The sequence below is a fragment of the Vicia villosa genome, linkage group LG1 (genome assembly GCF_029867415.1).
Source record: "Vicia villosa cultivar HV-30 ecotype Madison, WI linkage group LG1, Vvil1.0, whole genome shotgun sequence".
In the NCBI taxonomy this organism is placed as follows: Eukaryota; Viridiplantae; Streptophyta; class Magnoliopsida; order Fabales; family Fabaceae; genus Vicia; species Vicia villosa.
In genome coordinates, this window is record NC_081180.1 from 241,929,583 (window position 1) to 241,944,485 (window position 14,903).

General features: G+C 36.5%; 1 protein-coding gene across 1 annotated transcript; it reads left to right on the top strand.

Moving 5' to 3' along the window:
* The first annotated feature begins 9,935 nt into the window (after positions 1-9,935).
* On the top strand, positions 9,936-10,415 carry LOC131597655 (secreted RxLR effector protein 78-like). The gene has a single exon (XM_058870342.1). It carries the CDS (start codon positions 9,936-9,938, stop codon positions 10,413-10,415), a length of 480 nt encoding a protein of 159 aa, XP_058726325.1.
* Positions 10,416-14,903: the final 4,488 nt, after the last annotated feature.

A 14,903-nucleotide genomic window follows, 5' to 3' on the forward strand; every position in this document is an offset into this window, starting at 1 on the left:
TGAAGTTATTTGAAACAAATGCGCCTCCTGTACCAGAACCCGTGCAAACGCACGGGTTTCTATCCATTTTTATTATATTTTATGAACATCTGTCGCAACACACGCTTACCCGTTGGAACGCACGAGTATTCAGACCAGCATTCATAGGAACTCATGTGTTATTGTATTTTTTGTACAATTAAAAAAATAAAATAAAATATATTTAAAATAATGTATGAATTCAAATACGATAAACATGTGTTGTATTTTAATTATTTATGTTACTAATATTTTTATTTTAAAATTATTTTTAATTTAAGATAAAAACAAATGCACGTCAAATACGATAGACATTACAGTTATATGATCAATTACACAATTTTTTATCTTCTATTATTCACATATTTTATATTAAAATTTTTTATCGATCTAAATGTTTTTACGGGTACCAGACATTTTTCTATACATTTAATTAATTTTTTTTACGGGTACCAGACATTTTTCTATACATTCAATTATTAATTTTTCACGGGTACCAGACACTTTTCTATACATTCAATTATTATTTTTTCACGGGTACCAGACATATTTCTATACATTCAATTATTATTTTTTAACGGGTATCAGACATTTTTCTATTAAAAAATGTATATCTGAAACAAATGCGCGTCACATACCAGAACCCGTGCACACGCACGGGTTAGTTACTAGTTTTAATCATAACAAACTACCTAACAATTCTTCCCTTAAGCTAATTCTTTTGAACTTAGTTTATTTTAGTAATTTTTGTAACTTCTACCTTCCCACGAAGTTTTTCAAATTGTTTCAATTTAAATTGCTTCATCATAATGTATGGAGCTTGATTCTCATAGGCACAATAACTCACTTTGATAACTCCACTGTTCACTAAGATTATAAGAAATTGAAATTTCACATTAATATGTTTACTTTTTTTCGTGAAACACAAGATTTTTCGATAAAAGAATTGTTATATCTTCTGCCTTCAGGGTAGAGAGAGCGACAACTGGCTGTTTGTTTATGGTTCAAGAAATTGCTCCTGCTCCCATTTTAAGCATAACTTCAGAAGTGCTTCTTCAATTGTCTAACTCACCAGCATAATCACTATCGGTAAAGGCCACAAGTTTTAGATTATTTTATTGTTTCTTGTATAAGATACCCATATTAATTGTACTTTTTAGGTACTTTAAAATTCTTTTTGCTACAAGCCAATGTACAATAGAAGGTCAATCCATGAACCTGCTTATCAAACTGTTTATCTTGAAAATTGGTAAGCAATGCTAGTCTTTTATTAAAGATTACTAGCGAAACCGACTAGGGAGTCTTAGAACAATGTGCCTGAAGATTTTCAAATAAAGCGAAAATACTAAGAATCTGAATTTCTTTCGACAACGATCGAATAAACGTTATGAAAATAAAAACTAGTTAAAGTAAAACTGTAACTGAAAAAGTAAAAGGTTCGACCATAAAGAACATATAAATGTAAAGTAAACTTGAAATTAAAAGTTTCCATAAATGAAAATTGGTGATCAAACATACATTGCACTCTCGGGACTCATTTCTCTCTTTGCTTGATACTCTAGGTTTTTGTGAGTTTTGTAGTAAATTTGAAACTTCATTCTCATATTGGAACTACTATTTCTATTGAAAATACAAGTAACTGCTAAGGGCGGGCTTTTCTCCATTGAGTGCCACATTTGTCTCTTGTTCGAAATCTCTTCCACGCATCCTACTAATATGGATATGGCTACTAAGGGTGTGTTTGGTTTAGAAGAGAAGTTGTGAAGAGAGAAGTAGGTAAGAGAGAGCGAGAGAAGAGAGAAAAATGTGAGAAATATAGTAGATTTGATGTATTGTTTGTTATAAGAGAAGAATGAGAGAAATAGAAGAGAAAGAAACGTAACTATTTTTGAAAAGACAAAAACATCCTTGACTAAACAAAGTTATTACACCATGAATTTAAAAATAGATAAAAGTTAATAATATAATAATTTGGTAAAATTGGAAAAGTGATACTCTTTCACATTTCTCTTCAATTATGAGAAGATTGAAAAAATGGTGGGACCCATTGATTATAGCTCTCTCTCTTCTCTTTCTCACCTCAACCAAACAAGAGAAGTTCCACTCTTCTCTTCAACCTCTCTCTCTCTCTCTCTCTCTCTCTCTCTCTCTCTCTCTCTCTCTCTCTCTCTCTCTCTCTCTCTCTCTCTCTTCTTTTTCTCCTCTACCAAGCATACCCTAAGTGTTTATTCAACCACGTTTGTATCCTTTAACGTTTTTTGATCAAATCACCTACTTTGGACAAAATTTTGATATTGGCTACCTAGAAAAATACTAAGTCCATAACCTTTTTGCTAGGCTAGACTTCGACACTTCACTTCGCCATTTTCACGTCGAAATGCCACTAGCATACGCGTAGGCCACGCTCTTGAACATCACCCAAACCTTTGTCCGAAATCTTCTCATCTTCCTCTAAGTTAAGCTCGATTTTAAGACCTGTCAAAAATCCTAGATAACAAATTGCCTCCCAAAATGTCTCTTTCGACTAGAGGGAGATAAAGACATTTTTTGACTTTTTTCTCACACAATTTTATATAGTGCGTCAACGTTATCGTCATCATGGAATTTCCATCAAATATAATTTCGGATACGTGCAGCCACCACTACCCTACTCACTAGCTCAAACTTTCTATGACAATATGACCCATATAGTCAAGCAGTTTAACTCCACTCATCCAACGATCGCCACATGCCCTAGGACTTGGCGCCAACTGTCTGATTTACAAAACCAAAAGGCTTTTCCTCTATTATAAATGACCTCCTTTCCCTTTCTATTATCCTTCTTCCCGTTTTTTCTAACATGCAGGCTGAAACCCTTTCTCTAAAAACTCTTTACCTTCAAGCTCACTAGCTTCAATCATGGCCTCATATTTGAAAACCAAGAACTAGAAGAGATCTAAAGAAGCTTTGCCTCTTGTTGCAAAGCTCAGTGCTCCCACGATGTCTGGAAATCAAAAATGTGTTCCTGTGCCACCATTGAAGAAGGAAAAACTCAGAATCTTTAAATATCAGATATTACTTCCCTTTACCATTGTTGACAATGTCCATGCTTTCATGGGTCTAATCCCCGATCCTTCTAGAGACCTTGATAATATTATAGAGTTATTTCTTGTTTTACATTGTAATAAACCTAAAGTTAGTGAAAAAGAACCCATGGATTTAACGTATTTGTTTTGAACCTCTAGGGTCTTTCGTTCTGCTTCTTTCACTACAAAAGATTGGGTAAATTATATTGGTTAAAAAGTATTATTGCGACGGTCTGAATTGCCACAATTTATGAAAAATAATGTTTTTAATAAAGTCATAGAAAATGGTGTTTTCTCCTTAACCTCCATACTAACCGTCCTAATATCCTTAGTATATAATGTGGGTTATGTTTGGTGAATAATGACAGTGTAAATAGCCTAAATTTCATTAATTTCTTAAAGTTAATAGAAAATTAGGGCAATTATAACCGCCATAATCTTAACATTTTTTTCAAAAAAATTGCTAGAGCTACTAGTCCCCTTGTTCCAAGGGTTGGAACCCCTGGTTGTTGTGTTGTTTTCCTTGTCCCTTGCTGACTCAAAGTTATTATATGGTAAATACCTTATATAATATGAGAAATTTTAAGGGGGTTTTCTATCAATTTTGATTTCAGAGCAAAACTGGATGCCTTAGAAACGGTCCATACAGTCTTTAAACCCATTTTCTCATACAATGATGCCTTTAAGCCATTGATGTATCGAGCTACTTTGTGGCGCTCTGATTCTCCCAATTCATTGCACTATGAAAAATGCAGGAACTCAACAATGTATTCAATCATAGTTGTCTTTCCACAAATACACTTAATATACATCTTATAATGAATCTAATCATAATCCTCTAGTAAAAACCACTCCAGCATCAATTGTTTATTTCTTCGCCAAGTTATGACCGACCCCTTCTTATACCTCTGCCTCTGCATGTGAACAAGTTTATCCCATTAGAAAAGCAGCTATACTCTTCAACCTGATCACACCCATATTAACCTTCTTGTTCTCATGGATGTCTTGAACGCCGAAGAACGTGTTAATATTGATATTCCGATCCAGAAACATCTCCACTCCCATCACACTACATAACAATGGAATATTAGTCTTCACTAGATAGTTATGGTTATTTTGTCAAATCTCATGATCAACTTCTTCCTCGTATGGTTCTTTCTCTTTAGAACTCGATTTTTCAACATTAATAACATGATTGTTTCCACCCTGTGGAACCCTAACATACCCTCATCCTTTGTAACTTCGCTGATTCTTATTGTTGTTGGCGTTGTTCACTTGATTTTCTAAAGTTATAATCTGTTGTGTCAAAGTATTTAGAATCATAGTGATTCCCTCAAAATCTATTCTAGTCACCACTTGATATACTATGGTTGATCAAGCGACAAAAAGAAACAAGAGAAAGCTTACCCTGATGCCACTTGATGCAGTCTGAAATACTATGGATTAGCAAGTGGCACACCTAGAATGAGAAGATAAGATTGCAAGTGTCGATCCTGTAAGATAAACATTGTAATCCACCAGATAGAGAAACTACTAAATTTTTCTATTTGAAAGATAATCATGACGAACACGCCAAAGATGTTTATATACAGAAGGAAAGAAACCCTAATGGGCTTTTATCCAAAACTGAAATAAATAAAATAGAAAATTGCGTAAAATAGTAAAATGTTGTTTTTGTGCGTGAAACAATCTCGGATGGCTTAAAAAGCCCATAGGTCAAAGCAAAGCGGTGTTTTAGGCTTATATGCCGATTCTCTATCTAAAAAGGTTTAATAATAGTTATTACGATATCGCACGACAAACATGCACAAGTTTTTTTGAATCTTTACGTCGCACGACTTCTTCTTCGATATGCGCAATCCTCAATATTTAAGGATACATATATATATATATATATATATATATATATATATATATATATATATATATATATATATATGTATATTTAAGTCAATTCTCAATCAATTTGGTTTGTAGTTAGACTTAGAAGTTAGAACCTACTAGCCATGACATATCATGTGAGAATAAGATTTTTATATGAGAACATGAGAATGAATCTGAACCATTAAATTTTAAAATAAATGGTAGAGATTATGTGTCAATCTTTTTTTTCTCTCTTCTCCATTAATAAAATAAATGATGGAGGAGAGAGAAAAAAACAATGACACATAATCTCCACCATTTATTTTAAAATTTAATGGTTCAGATTCTTTCTCATATAACTTAGCAATTCTCATAAGATATGCTATGTATATATATATATATATATATATATATATATATATATATATATATAGAGAGAGAGAGAGAGAGAGAGAGAGAGAGAGAGGAGGGATCAAATTACACCCGAAGAGTTACACCACGAGTTACACTCGTTCAATAACTACATTTCAAATTAATACTTTTTAAATTCAACCATTGGACTGAAACATAATATAATATAGATCATACCTATAAAGTTTGAGCTTAATCTATGATGATTTACTATGTCATTGAATTACATCAAAATTAATGTTATATGAAAGCTCATTTGGACGTTAATCTTTGGATATCTTGATCGTATAGTAAATCATTATAGATTAAGCTCAAACTTTATAGGTATGATCTATATGATATTATGTTTCAATCCAACGGTTGAATTTAAAAAATATTAATTCGAAATGTAGTTATTGAACGAGTGTAACTCGTGGTGTAACTCTTCGGGTGTAATTTGATCCCTCCTCATATATATATATATATATATCATGTGGGAAGCGAACACAGATGACGGCTTTTCGGTTAAGTCGTGTGCGAAAGAAATTCTGAAAAGAGGGGTTGTGCATGGTGTGGATCCTGTGTTGGCAGCTAAGCTTAAGTTTATGTGGATCCTGTGAGAGTTCCACCAAGCATCGGTTCACTTTGAGTTTTTTTCTTTGACTAACGGCTCACTATGGAGGGTGATTGGGAGGAAGAACAAATCTGCAGAAAGGAAAGGTTGGGACATTCTCAGGAAGGATGTGGATGTGATAAGGAGGGAGGTGTTAACTTTTTTCATTACAGACTTTGGGGATAATTGGTGTGCAAGGGATTTGTTCTTAGAGTTCAAAGACCTGGGGCTGATTGAAGAAATTGTGATTCCTCCAAAAAGATACTGGCGAGGCCATAGATTCGGTTTCGTTAGATTCATCAATGTGGCAGACGAGAAGTTATTGGAGACTAAATTGGATAATGTTTGGCTAGATGGTTCAAAGTTGAGGCCAACATATCTAGGATTAAAAGGAAGAATCTGCTGAAAAATCCTCACCATGTCAAAACAGAGGTCCTTGAGAAAAACAAAAACCTTAATAGGGTGTTTTCACCAGCTAACACAGATAGAATTTGTCATATGGTCACTAAGGTCGGGGGAGGCGTGGGTAACTCGAAAACTTACGCTGAGATAACCAAAGGAGAAAAGGTGAAGAAGTCAGAGGAGACTAATGAGGCTTGTTATTCCTTATTCTTTACATCCTGTGAAGAAGAGCAAAGGAGATTCACCAAAGCCAAAGTGGGAGTCACAAGAAGGGCAGGAGATGCGTTCGCAGTGGCAAATAGTCTATTGGAGGAAGGAATTTTCACTATAACTGCTACTGCTCTCGGTCCTAACCTGTGTCTCCTAGAGGAGAACGAAGAAGGAAACCTAGTTACTCTGATTCAGGAAGGAGGAGATTGGCTCAATTTCTGGTTTGTAGAGGTGAGGGATTGGAAGAAAACTGACGCTGAGTGTGCTAAAGTGGCTCAGGTGTCCATCTACGGCGTGCCCTGTTTCATCAAAAACGATAGATTCATGAATATTTTATTAGCAGATTTTGGGAAGATGATGAATCCTCAAATATTGAAGGAAAAATGCATAAGAATGGATGTAATTAGTCTTATGATTTACACTAATCACCTGGAGTCCATCAAAAGTAGAGTTAGGGCTTGTGTGGATGGTGATTGGTTCGATATCTTCATCATCGAAGAACAGATCTGGGAATCGGGGGAAACGGATGAATACAAATAGGATAGCATCACATCATCGGAAGAGGAAGCTTCAGCGTCTTACCAAGATTCGCACGGCGGCGAAGGTGAACCGGAACGACACCGTTTGATTCATATCCCCACAAAGCCTGGGATTCTGAGCCACAACATTAACTATGATGTTGATGCAAGAGCGGATTTTCTGCAAAAGAGCATCAACGGATCTCAAAAAAAGAGTGGATCGGCAGAAAACATTAAATGTAAAGAGTTAATTAAGGGAAATCGTGACAGCTTTTCAGATGGAAGATGTACCTCAGACGCCATTTCGATGAAGACTTACAGCAGAGAGGAAGCGGCGATTCAAAAGATGGGGAAGAAGTGTTTTTTTAACGAGGAAATTGAGATGATGGGCCCAGGTGGTTTATTCATTTTAAATAACCATTATTCCAATACAACTTTTAGCCCTGATGACCTGGCGGTGGGACTAGTTACGGAAGAGGACAAGGAGAGCAGCAAGGCTTTTTCTATGGAGATTTATAATGAAGTGGGACCCAGTGTGGAGAGAGTAAGGACAAAAAAGGATGAATTAATATTAAATGTCAAGGGAGAAGTTTCGGGCCAGACTTTTTCTCATGTGAGCCAAGATAAGTGTGATTTTCTAGTTAATGTGGGCCAAGGGGTGAATGAGTTACACGCTCATGTGGGCCAGGGAGAGGGAAATGATCAGAATAACTCAGAAGCAGGAACCATTTGCATGCATGGGCGGAATAAAACCAAAGTTAATTTAAAAGCTGCGAAAAATTTCACTGTGCCTGTTAAGAAAGTAGTCAAAAAATTTTAGAAGAAGGAAGTCAAAAACAAAGGAAAACAGATTTTAAGCATTAATGATCACTGTCAAAAGGTGAAGAATTGCAAGAAGTCAAGGAAGAAAATTAGAGAGGTTCTGGACTTAGGTGATCAAGCAGATAGTTTTATATACCCGGTAGAGAATCGTCTTCAAGAAGGGAAGGACTTTGCTATGTTAGGAGAATCACCTAAATTCAATTAGAACAACCTTTTCTCAAAGTAGAATTATTTGTATGGAGGCCTACCATTAACTTGTGATTTTATTTCTAGTGCCGACATCACAAACTGTAATAAAAGAATATCTAATGGAGTGCTGAACAAGACGGAACATCTCTGACAATTTTGATCCAATAGCAAAAGTGAAGGAAATGGAAGTTAGGGATACCAAAAGGAATGTGGCGACAACGGGGATAAACAATGAACCTTCCTCATGATTATTTTTTCCTTAAATTTAAGAGGAGGAGGAAGTCGGGCCAAGAGGAAGAAAGTTGGCTATCACATCCAAAGAGGAGAAGTAGATAGTTGCTTTATTCAAGAAACAAAGTTAAGTGACATGGATCTTAATGTGGCGAAAGAAATGTGGGGTGATAATCATGTGGAGTGGTCACATTTGGACGCCAATGGGGCGTCGGGAGGCATTCTTACGATGTGGAAGAAGGATTTCTTTAATATAAATTTCAGCTTTAGAGGAGAGGGTTTCTTAGGCCTTTGTGTGGAGAAGGAAGGGAAAACTATTTATTTTGTGAATGTGTATGCTTCTTGTGACATTCTCACGAGGAAGAGGTCTTGGGATAGGTTATGTGAGTTCAAAAACAACAATATAAAAGGATCTTGGTGCTTAGGAGGAGATTTTAATGCCATCACCTCTATAGAAGAAAGAATTGGGACGTCAAGTCGTAGCTATAGGAGGGAGATAATGTTTTTTAAAGAGTTCATAGAAGATATGGAGTTGGTGGATCTTCCTACTATAGGAGGCAAGTTTACTTGGATTAAAAGTAATGGTAAATCCACGAGTAGGATCGATAGGTTTCTTTTATCGGATTATTTTGTTGAAGATTGGAAGGTGGAGGGTCAATATATCGGCGAGAGGGATGTGTCCGATCACGCGCCTATTTGGTTCAAAGACAATAGAAAGTATTGGGGTCCTAAACCTTTCAAGTTCAATAATTTGTGGTTCAAACACGAGGACTTTGATTCTTTTGTGGAGGAGGAATGGAAGAAGATAGTGGTAAAAGAAAGAGGTGATTATTGCTTGGTTGAAAAGTTGAAAACTCTCAAAAACCGGTTAGCTTGGTGGAACAAGAGCGTCTACGGGTGGATAGATCTCAAAATCAACAAAGATGGGAAAGAGTTGCATTCTTTAGATAACGTGTTTGTTCATTTTGCAGGTAACGTTCCGGAAGAAGTGGTTGTGAAAAGAACAAAAGTGGTGGAGGAATTTTGGGAGAACATCAACAAAAGAGAAGGGTTACTTAGGCTAAAGTCGAGACAACTTTGGCTTTCCGAAGGCGATGACAATACTCGTTATTTTCACAACTCTCTAAAAGATAGAAGTCGAAGGAATGCCATTTGCTCCATTGATACGTTGGAGGGAAGAGTGGAAGGGGTTGATGAAATTAAAGAGCACACTTTCAAGCATTTTGAAAGTTTCTTTAAAGAAGATTGTCTTTTAAGGCCGAAGCTTAGGGGAATTACTTTTAATACTTTATCGTCGGAAGACACATCGGACCTAGAGAAACTTTTCAAGGAAGATGAAGTGAAGGAAGCTATATGGTCGTCTGATGGTAACAAGAGCCCGGGGCCGGACGGTTTTTCCTTGGAGTTTTACAAAAAGTTTTGGTCTCTCATTAAAGAAGATGTCTTGAAGTGTTGCAATGACTTCTATCACAAGGGTACTCTTGTCAAATCCATTACTTCCTCTTTTCTTGCCCTTATTCCTAAAAGGAAAAATCCACAAGACTTGTTTGAATATCGGCCCATATGCTTAGTGGGAGTATTTACAAGATCATTGCAAAGATGTTAGCGGCTAGGATGAGAGGTGTGGTGGGTAAGTTGGTATCATCCAATCAAACCGCCTTTGTTCCGAGAAGAAGCATGATGGATGGGGTTCTAATGGTAAACGAAATTCTTGATTGGGCAAAAAGAAAGAAGAAGGGATGCCTACTTCTTAAAGTGGATTTCGAAAAGGCTTATGATTCAATTTCTTGGAATTATCTAAGGTGGATTTTGGTGAGAATGAGATTTGGTAATAGATGGATGAAATGGATGGAATCTAGCATTTTCACCAACTACATGTCCGTCTTGGTGAATGGTAGTGCAACAAAAGAGTTCAAAGTTCAAAGAGGTTTACGTCAAGGTGATCCCATGGCACCTTTCTTGTTTGTTCTTGCTATGGAAAGTTTAACCGCGCTAACTAAGAAATCGGTGGAGGTGGGAGACTTTAAACCTTTCAAGTACGGAGTAAACGACTTTGTGGATATTCTACAATTTGCGGATGATCCATCATTCTAGGAGAACCATCTTATGATAATCTTTGGAGTCTAAAGGTGTTATTGAGAGGTTTTGAATTGGTTTCCGGGTTGAAGATCAATTTTCATAAAAGTAACTTCTACGGAACTCACATAGGAGATTGGTTTATCAAGTCGGCGACAACTTTCCTTGCTTGTAAAAAAGGTTCCCTTCCGTTCAAATTTCTTGGTATATGGGTGGCCGGAGGTGCGTACAAGAAAATGGTGTGGAAAGAGGTGATTGACAACATAAAATCAAGACTCACTAAGTGGAAGGGAAGAAACATATCAATTGGCGGGAGGGCGACTCTTATAGGATCCGTTCTCAATGCTATCCCTATTTTTACTCTTTCTTTTTATAAAGCTCCAAGTAAAACCATTCAAGAGATAAGAAGTCTTCTTAGCAACTTTTTATGGTGTGGGAATGTGAAATCAAGATGCATCCATCGGGTCAAGTGGGAAAGTGTGTACAAACCCAAAGGAAAAGGCGGGTTAGGCATTAGAGACGTGGGAGAGATGAATAAATCTCTTCTTCTCAAATGGAAGTGGATAATTTTAAAGGAGGATAAGGCAATTTGGAGTCGTTTTTTACTCTTGCGATATCATTCCCCGAAAATAAAAGTGTTAGCTTCTAATAAGGAACTTTTAAATCGGGATGACTCTCGATGGTGGAGAGACATTGTTCTTAATGATTTCAAATAGGACGAAATGGGTGAAGGTTTCAACGATTGGGTTAAATGTGAGTTCAAAAAAGGTAATAATATTCTTTTTTGGCATAGTTGTTGGATGGATGATCAACCGCTTAGTGTTACCTACCCGCACTTGTTCGATTGTACAACAAACAAACTATGTATGGTGAGTGATCTCCTTACTTTTAATCAAGGTGACATTATGTGGAACTTGGAAAGCATATTCGGTGTGGACGTCATGAACTCTTCGGTTTCGACCGCTCATTCCGCAATGGGCATGGTCATCGGCGAAGAATTTAGGGACTTGAAATCGAACTTTCAAGGGGTAGTGCCAGACATATTGGCAACGGAAAAATTCCATTGGAAGCTAAACACAAACGGAGATTTTTCGGTGTCTAGTGTTTCGCACTTGGTGTCTAATGCAAAGGACATAGCTTGGTCTACACCCACTATCAAGTTGTTGGATGTTATTTGGAAGACAACCATTCCGGCAAAGATCAAGATTTTCGCATGGAGATTCCTCACCAATAGACTTCCGGTTAAAGTGCAACTCGGTAATAGAGGTGTGTCTAATCTTACCTGCTTTGATTTCCCTTTTTGTAATAGTCACCCGGAATCCTTGGACCATCATTTCTACCATTGCAATGTCACAAAAGTGGTATGGAATAGAATTTATTTGTGGTTGGGTAATGATGTTAAGCTTTCTTATGAGGAGTTTAAGAGCTTTGAGTGCATTCAAGAAAAGGAGAAAAACACCAACTCTAAAGCTAAACTTAACTTAATATGGATAGCTTTAATTTGGTGTACTTGGACTATGAGGAATACAATCGTTTTTGACAATGGGAACTTTAGCTTCGACGAGGTCATATCAAACATCTTGTATGATTGAAGTTCCGAGTAGGATATCTTTTTATGATTGGTATAAATTACCATTATTTTGTAACAAAACTACTTAGTGTGTTTTTGATATAAGGGTTGCACCCCTAGTGCGATATCTTATATTCATTGCTTATTAAAAAAAAAAAGTTATATCTTACTAGTCTTCACATACAAAAAATGTAAGAGAAAAAGCCTCAATTATTTTGTTGAGTAATTTAAGTTTTTTGCAATGATGTGCACGAAATGATTTTCTCTATCCTTCATCAAATTAGGAATATGAAAAAATAAATATAAATATATCAAACAAATCAAAACAAAAATAATTTTATAGTAAAATATTTATGACTGAATAGGATGGAAAAATAATTATATCAAATTAAATTTCATATTGGGTGTCCCCATCAACTCAAAGAAAATTTCACCCAAAAATTGTCAATTGCTAGTGGAGAATATGACAGCTAGAATCAGAATGTGAAGCTCCAGATTGTTGTCTTATGCAAGGGGTATAGTACTGATAAATGCAGTGTTACTTACCATACATTCCTACTAGAGCCAAATATTCATAATACCTAAAAGTATTATACAAGACAAAACAGCAATTTGCAGAGCATACTGGAGGTTATAAGATGGATTAGCACAACTAAGATAAGTAAGTTGAAGCAACAAATTTATGCTGCAGCAGTAGCGGCGACCCTGTATCTAATATGGAAAGCCCGAAATGAAGCGCCATGGAACAAGAAGCTTGAGATGAGGAAGAAAGTTAATGTAAATAATTGAGTGGGGGTGTTTGATAAGCAAAATTAGTCAAAGGGATAGTTCATAGTTTAACAGTTTGTTTTTTTTTTTTCAATAAGCAAGATATATTGAAGAGAGAACAAAGGGTTTTCCAAACCGTTTACAATAGGACTCGGGAACAACCCCCGACAAAAAAGAAAATTACAAACCAAATTAACTTACGAGAGGAAAAACAACGGATCCTTATAAAACTCGTAAAAAGGAAAATTGGAATGAGTAATTTTTCCACAAAAAGTCCACCTCCACACAAGCATCTTTATATTCCAAACGGTGTCGTTAACACTCCACTTATCCTTCCGAAAGCTCACCCCGTTCCTAAGCAACCAAATGGTCCAAGAAGTGGCTAGCCACACACTTCCAAGCTTTCTCTCTTTCACCCTTTTTAAACAAAAAAACCGGTGCCAATTCATAAAATTTTCCAATCCTTCCTCCTTTCTGTTGTCCCCTTTGCCAACCCACAAAGCAACCCCCCTCCAAATCTTCTTTACCACCAAACAACTAAAAAATAAGTGCTCCATGTTCTCCACACAATTCCCACACAAAACACAATTGACATTATCATGAGACATGGGAATACCTCTAATCATCAAAAGATCCTTTGTGGGAAGCCTATTCCGGAAAAGTCTCCAACCAAAAGCCTTAATTTTGAACGGAACTTCCATTTTCCAAAGAAAACCAAATGCTTCATCACTCTTGTTAGGGGGACCGAAAGGAATTCTAAGACGATCATAAAAATTATAGCAAGAAGACACCGAAAAATTCGAGTCCGTATTGCCCCTCCAAGCAACCAAATCCTTCCCTTCCTTCCACCCCCCAAAAACCTCCAACCGGCCCTTCAAATCTTCCAAAATATTACCGAAACCAACATCCCTCACCACTCCCGCGTTGATGCCCAAATTCCCCCAATACCACCTATCCTCCTTCCAACCACCCATCGCTGCCACCGAAACACCCTTCAAATTAGAAGCCTCGTACAAGTCTGGAAAAGCTTCTTTTAAAAGAATACCATCCAACCAAATAGATTCCTAAAAAAGATTATTATAACCATTGTGCACGGAGAATCTAGTATTAGCTTTTATGGGATCAATAGAAAGAGAAGGAAAAGAAGAAGTAGAAGTGGAAAAAGAACCCATCTTAATTATATCCTTCCACCAAATGGAAAAAGAGGAAGAGACTTTACATACCTTTCCAACTCCCAAGATAAACGACGATAAATCACCGTAACGAGACTTCAAAACAATATGCCACAATGAATTATGCCCTTCAAGAATTCTCCATCTCCACTTGTTAAGGAGAGGCAAATTTAACAAAGAGATGTTTTTAACACCTAATCCCCCTTTCTCGACCGGTAAAGTAACATCATCCCATTTAACCCAATGAATTCTTCTTTTTTCCTCCACTCCACCCCAAAGAAACTTATTTTGGATAGAAGTCATTTTCTTTACCACAACTCTTGGCATTTTGAAGAAAGACATAGAAAAAATGGCCAAAGAACTAAGAACAGACTTTAAAAGAGTGATTCTACCACCTAAATTTAAGAATCGGTTCTTCCACCCTTCCAAGTGATTCTTCAATTTAAGCACAAGAGGATTCCAAGTAGATTCCTTCCTTGGATTGAAACCAATCGGGATACCAAGAAAATAAAAATTACTCTCTTCCTTTTTGCAAGAAAGAAAGTAAGAAACCGCAATTACTCTCTTCCTTTGTGAAAATTAATACCAAGACCAGATACAATTTCAAAATCTCTAAGGACCGCTTTAATCACTCGCACATGTTGCCAATTACCTTCTCCCGCAATTAAGGTATCATCCGCAAATTGGAGAATATCCACCTTACAAGAGTCCTTAATTGCAAAACTTTGGAATTCCCCCACTTCTATGGATTTTCTAACAAGGCCCGTAAGACCTTCCGCTACTAGCACAAAAAGGAAGGGAGAAAGGGGATCGCCTTGTCTCAATCCTCTTTGAACAATAAACTCTTTCGTAGGACTCCCGTTAACAAGCACCGACATACTACTTTTGAACACCACTAATTCCATTTATCGCCAAAACCCATCCTTTTAAACATATACCGAAGAAAACTCCAACTCACTTTGTCATAAGCTTTCTCGAAATCCACTTTAAAAAGAA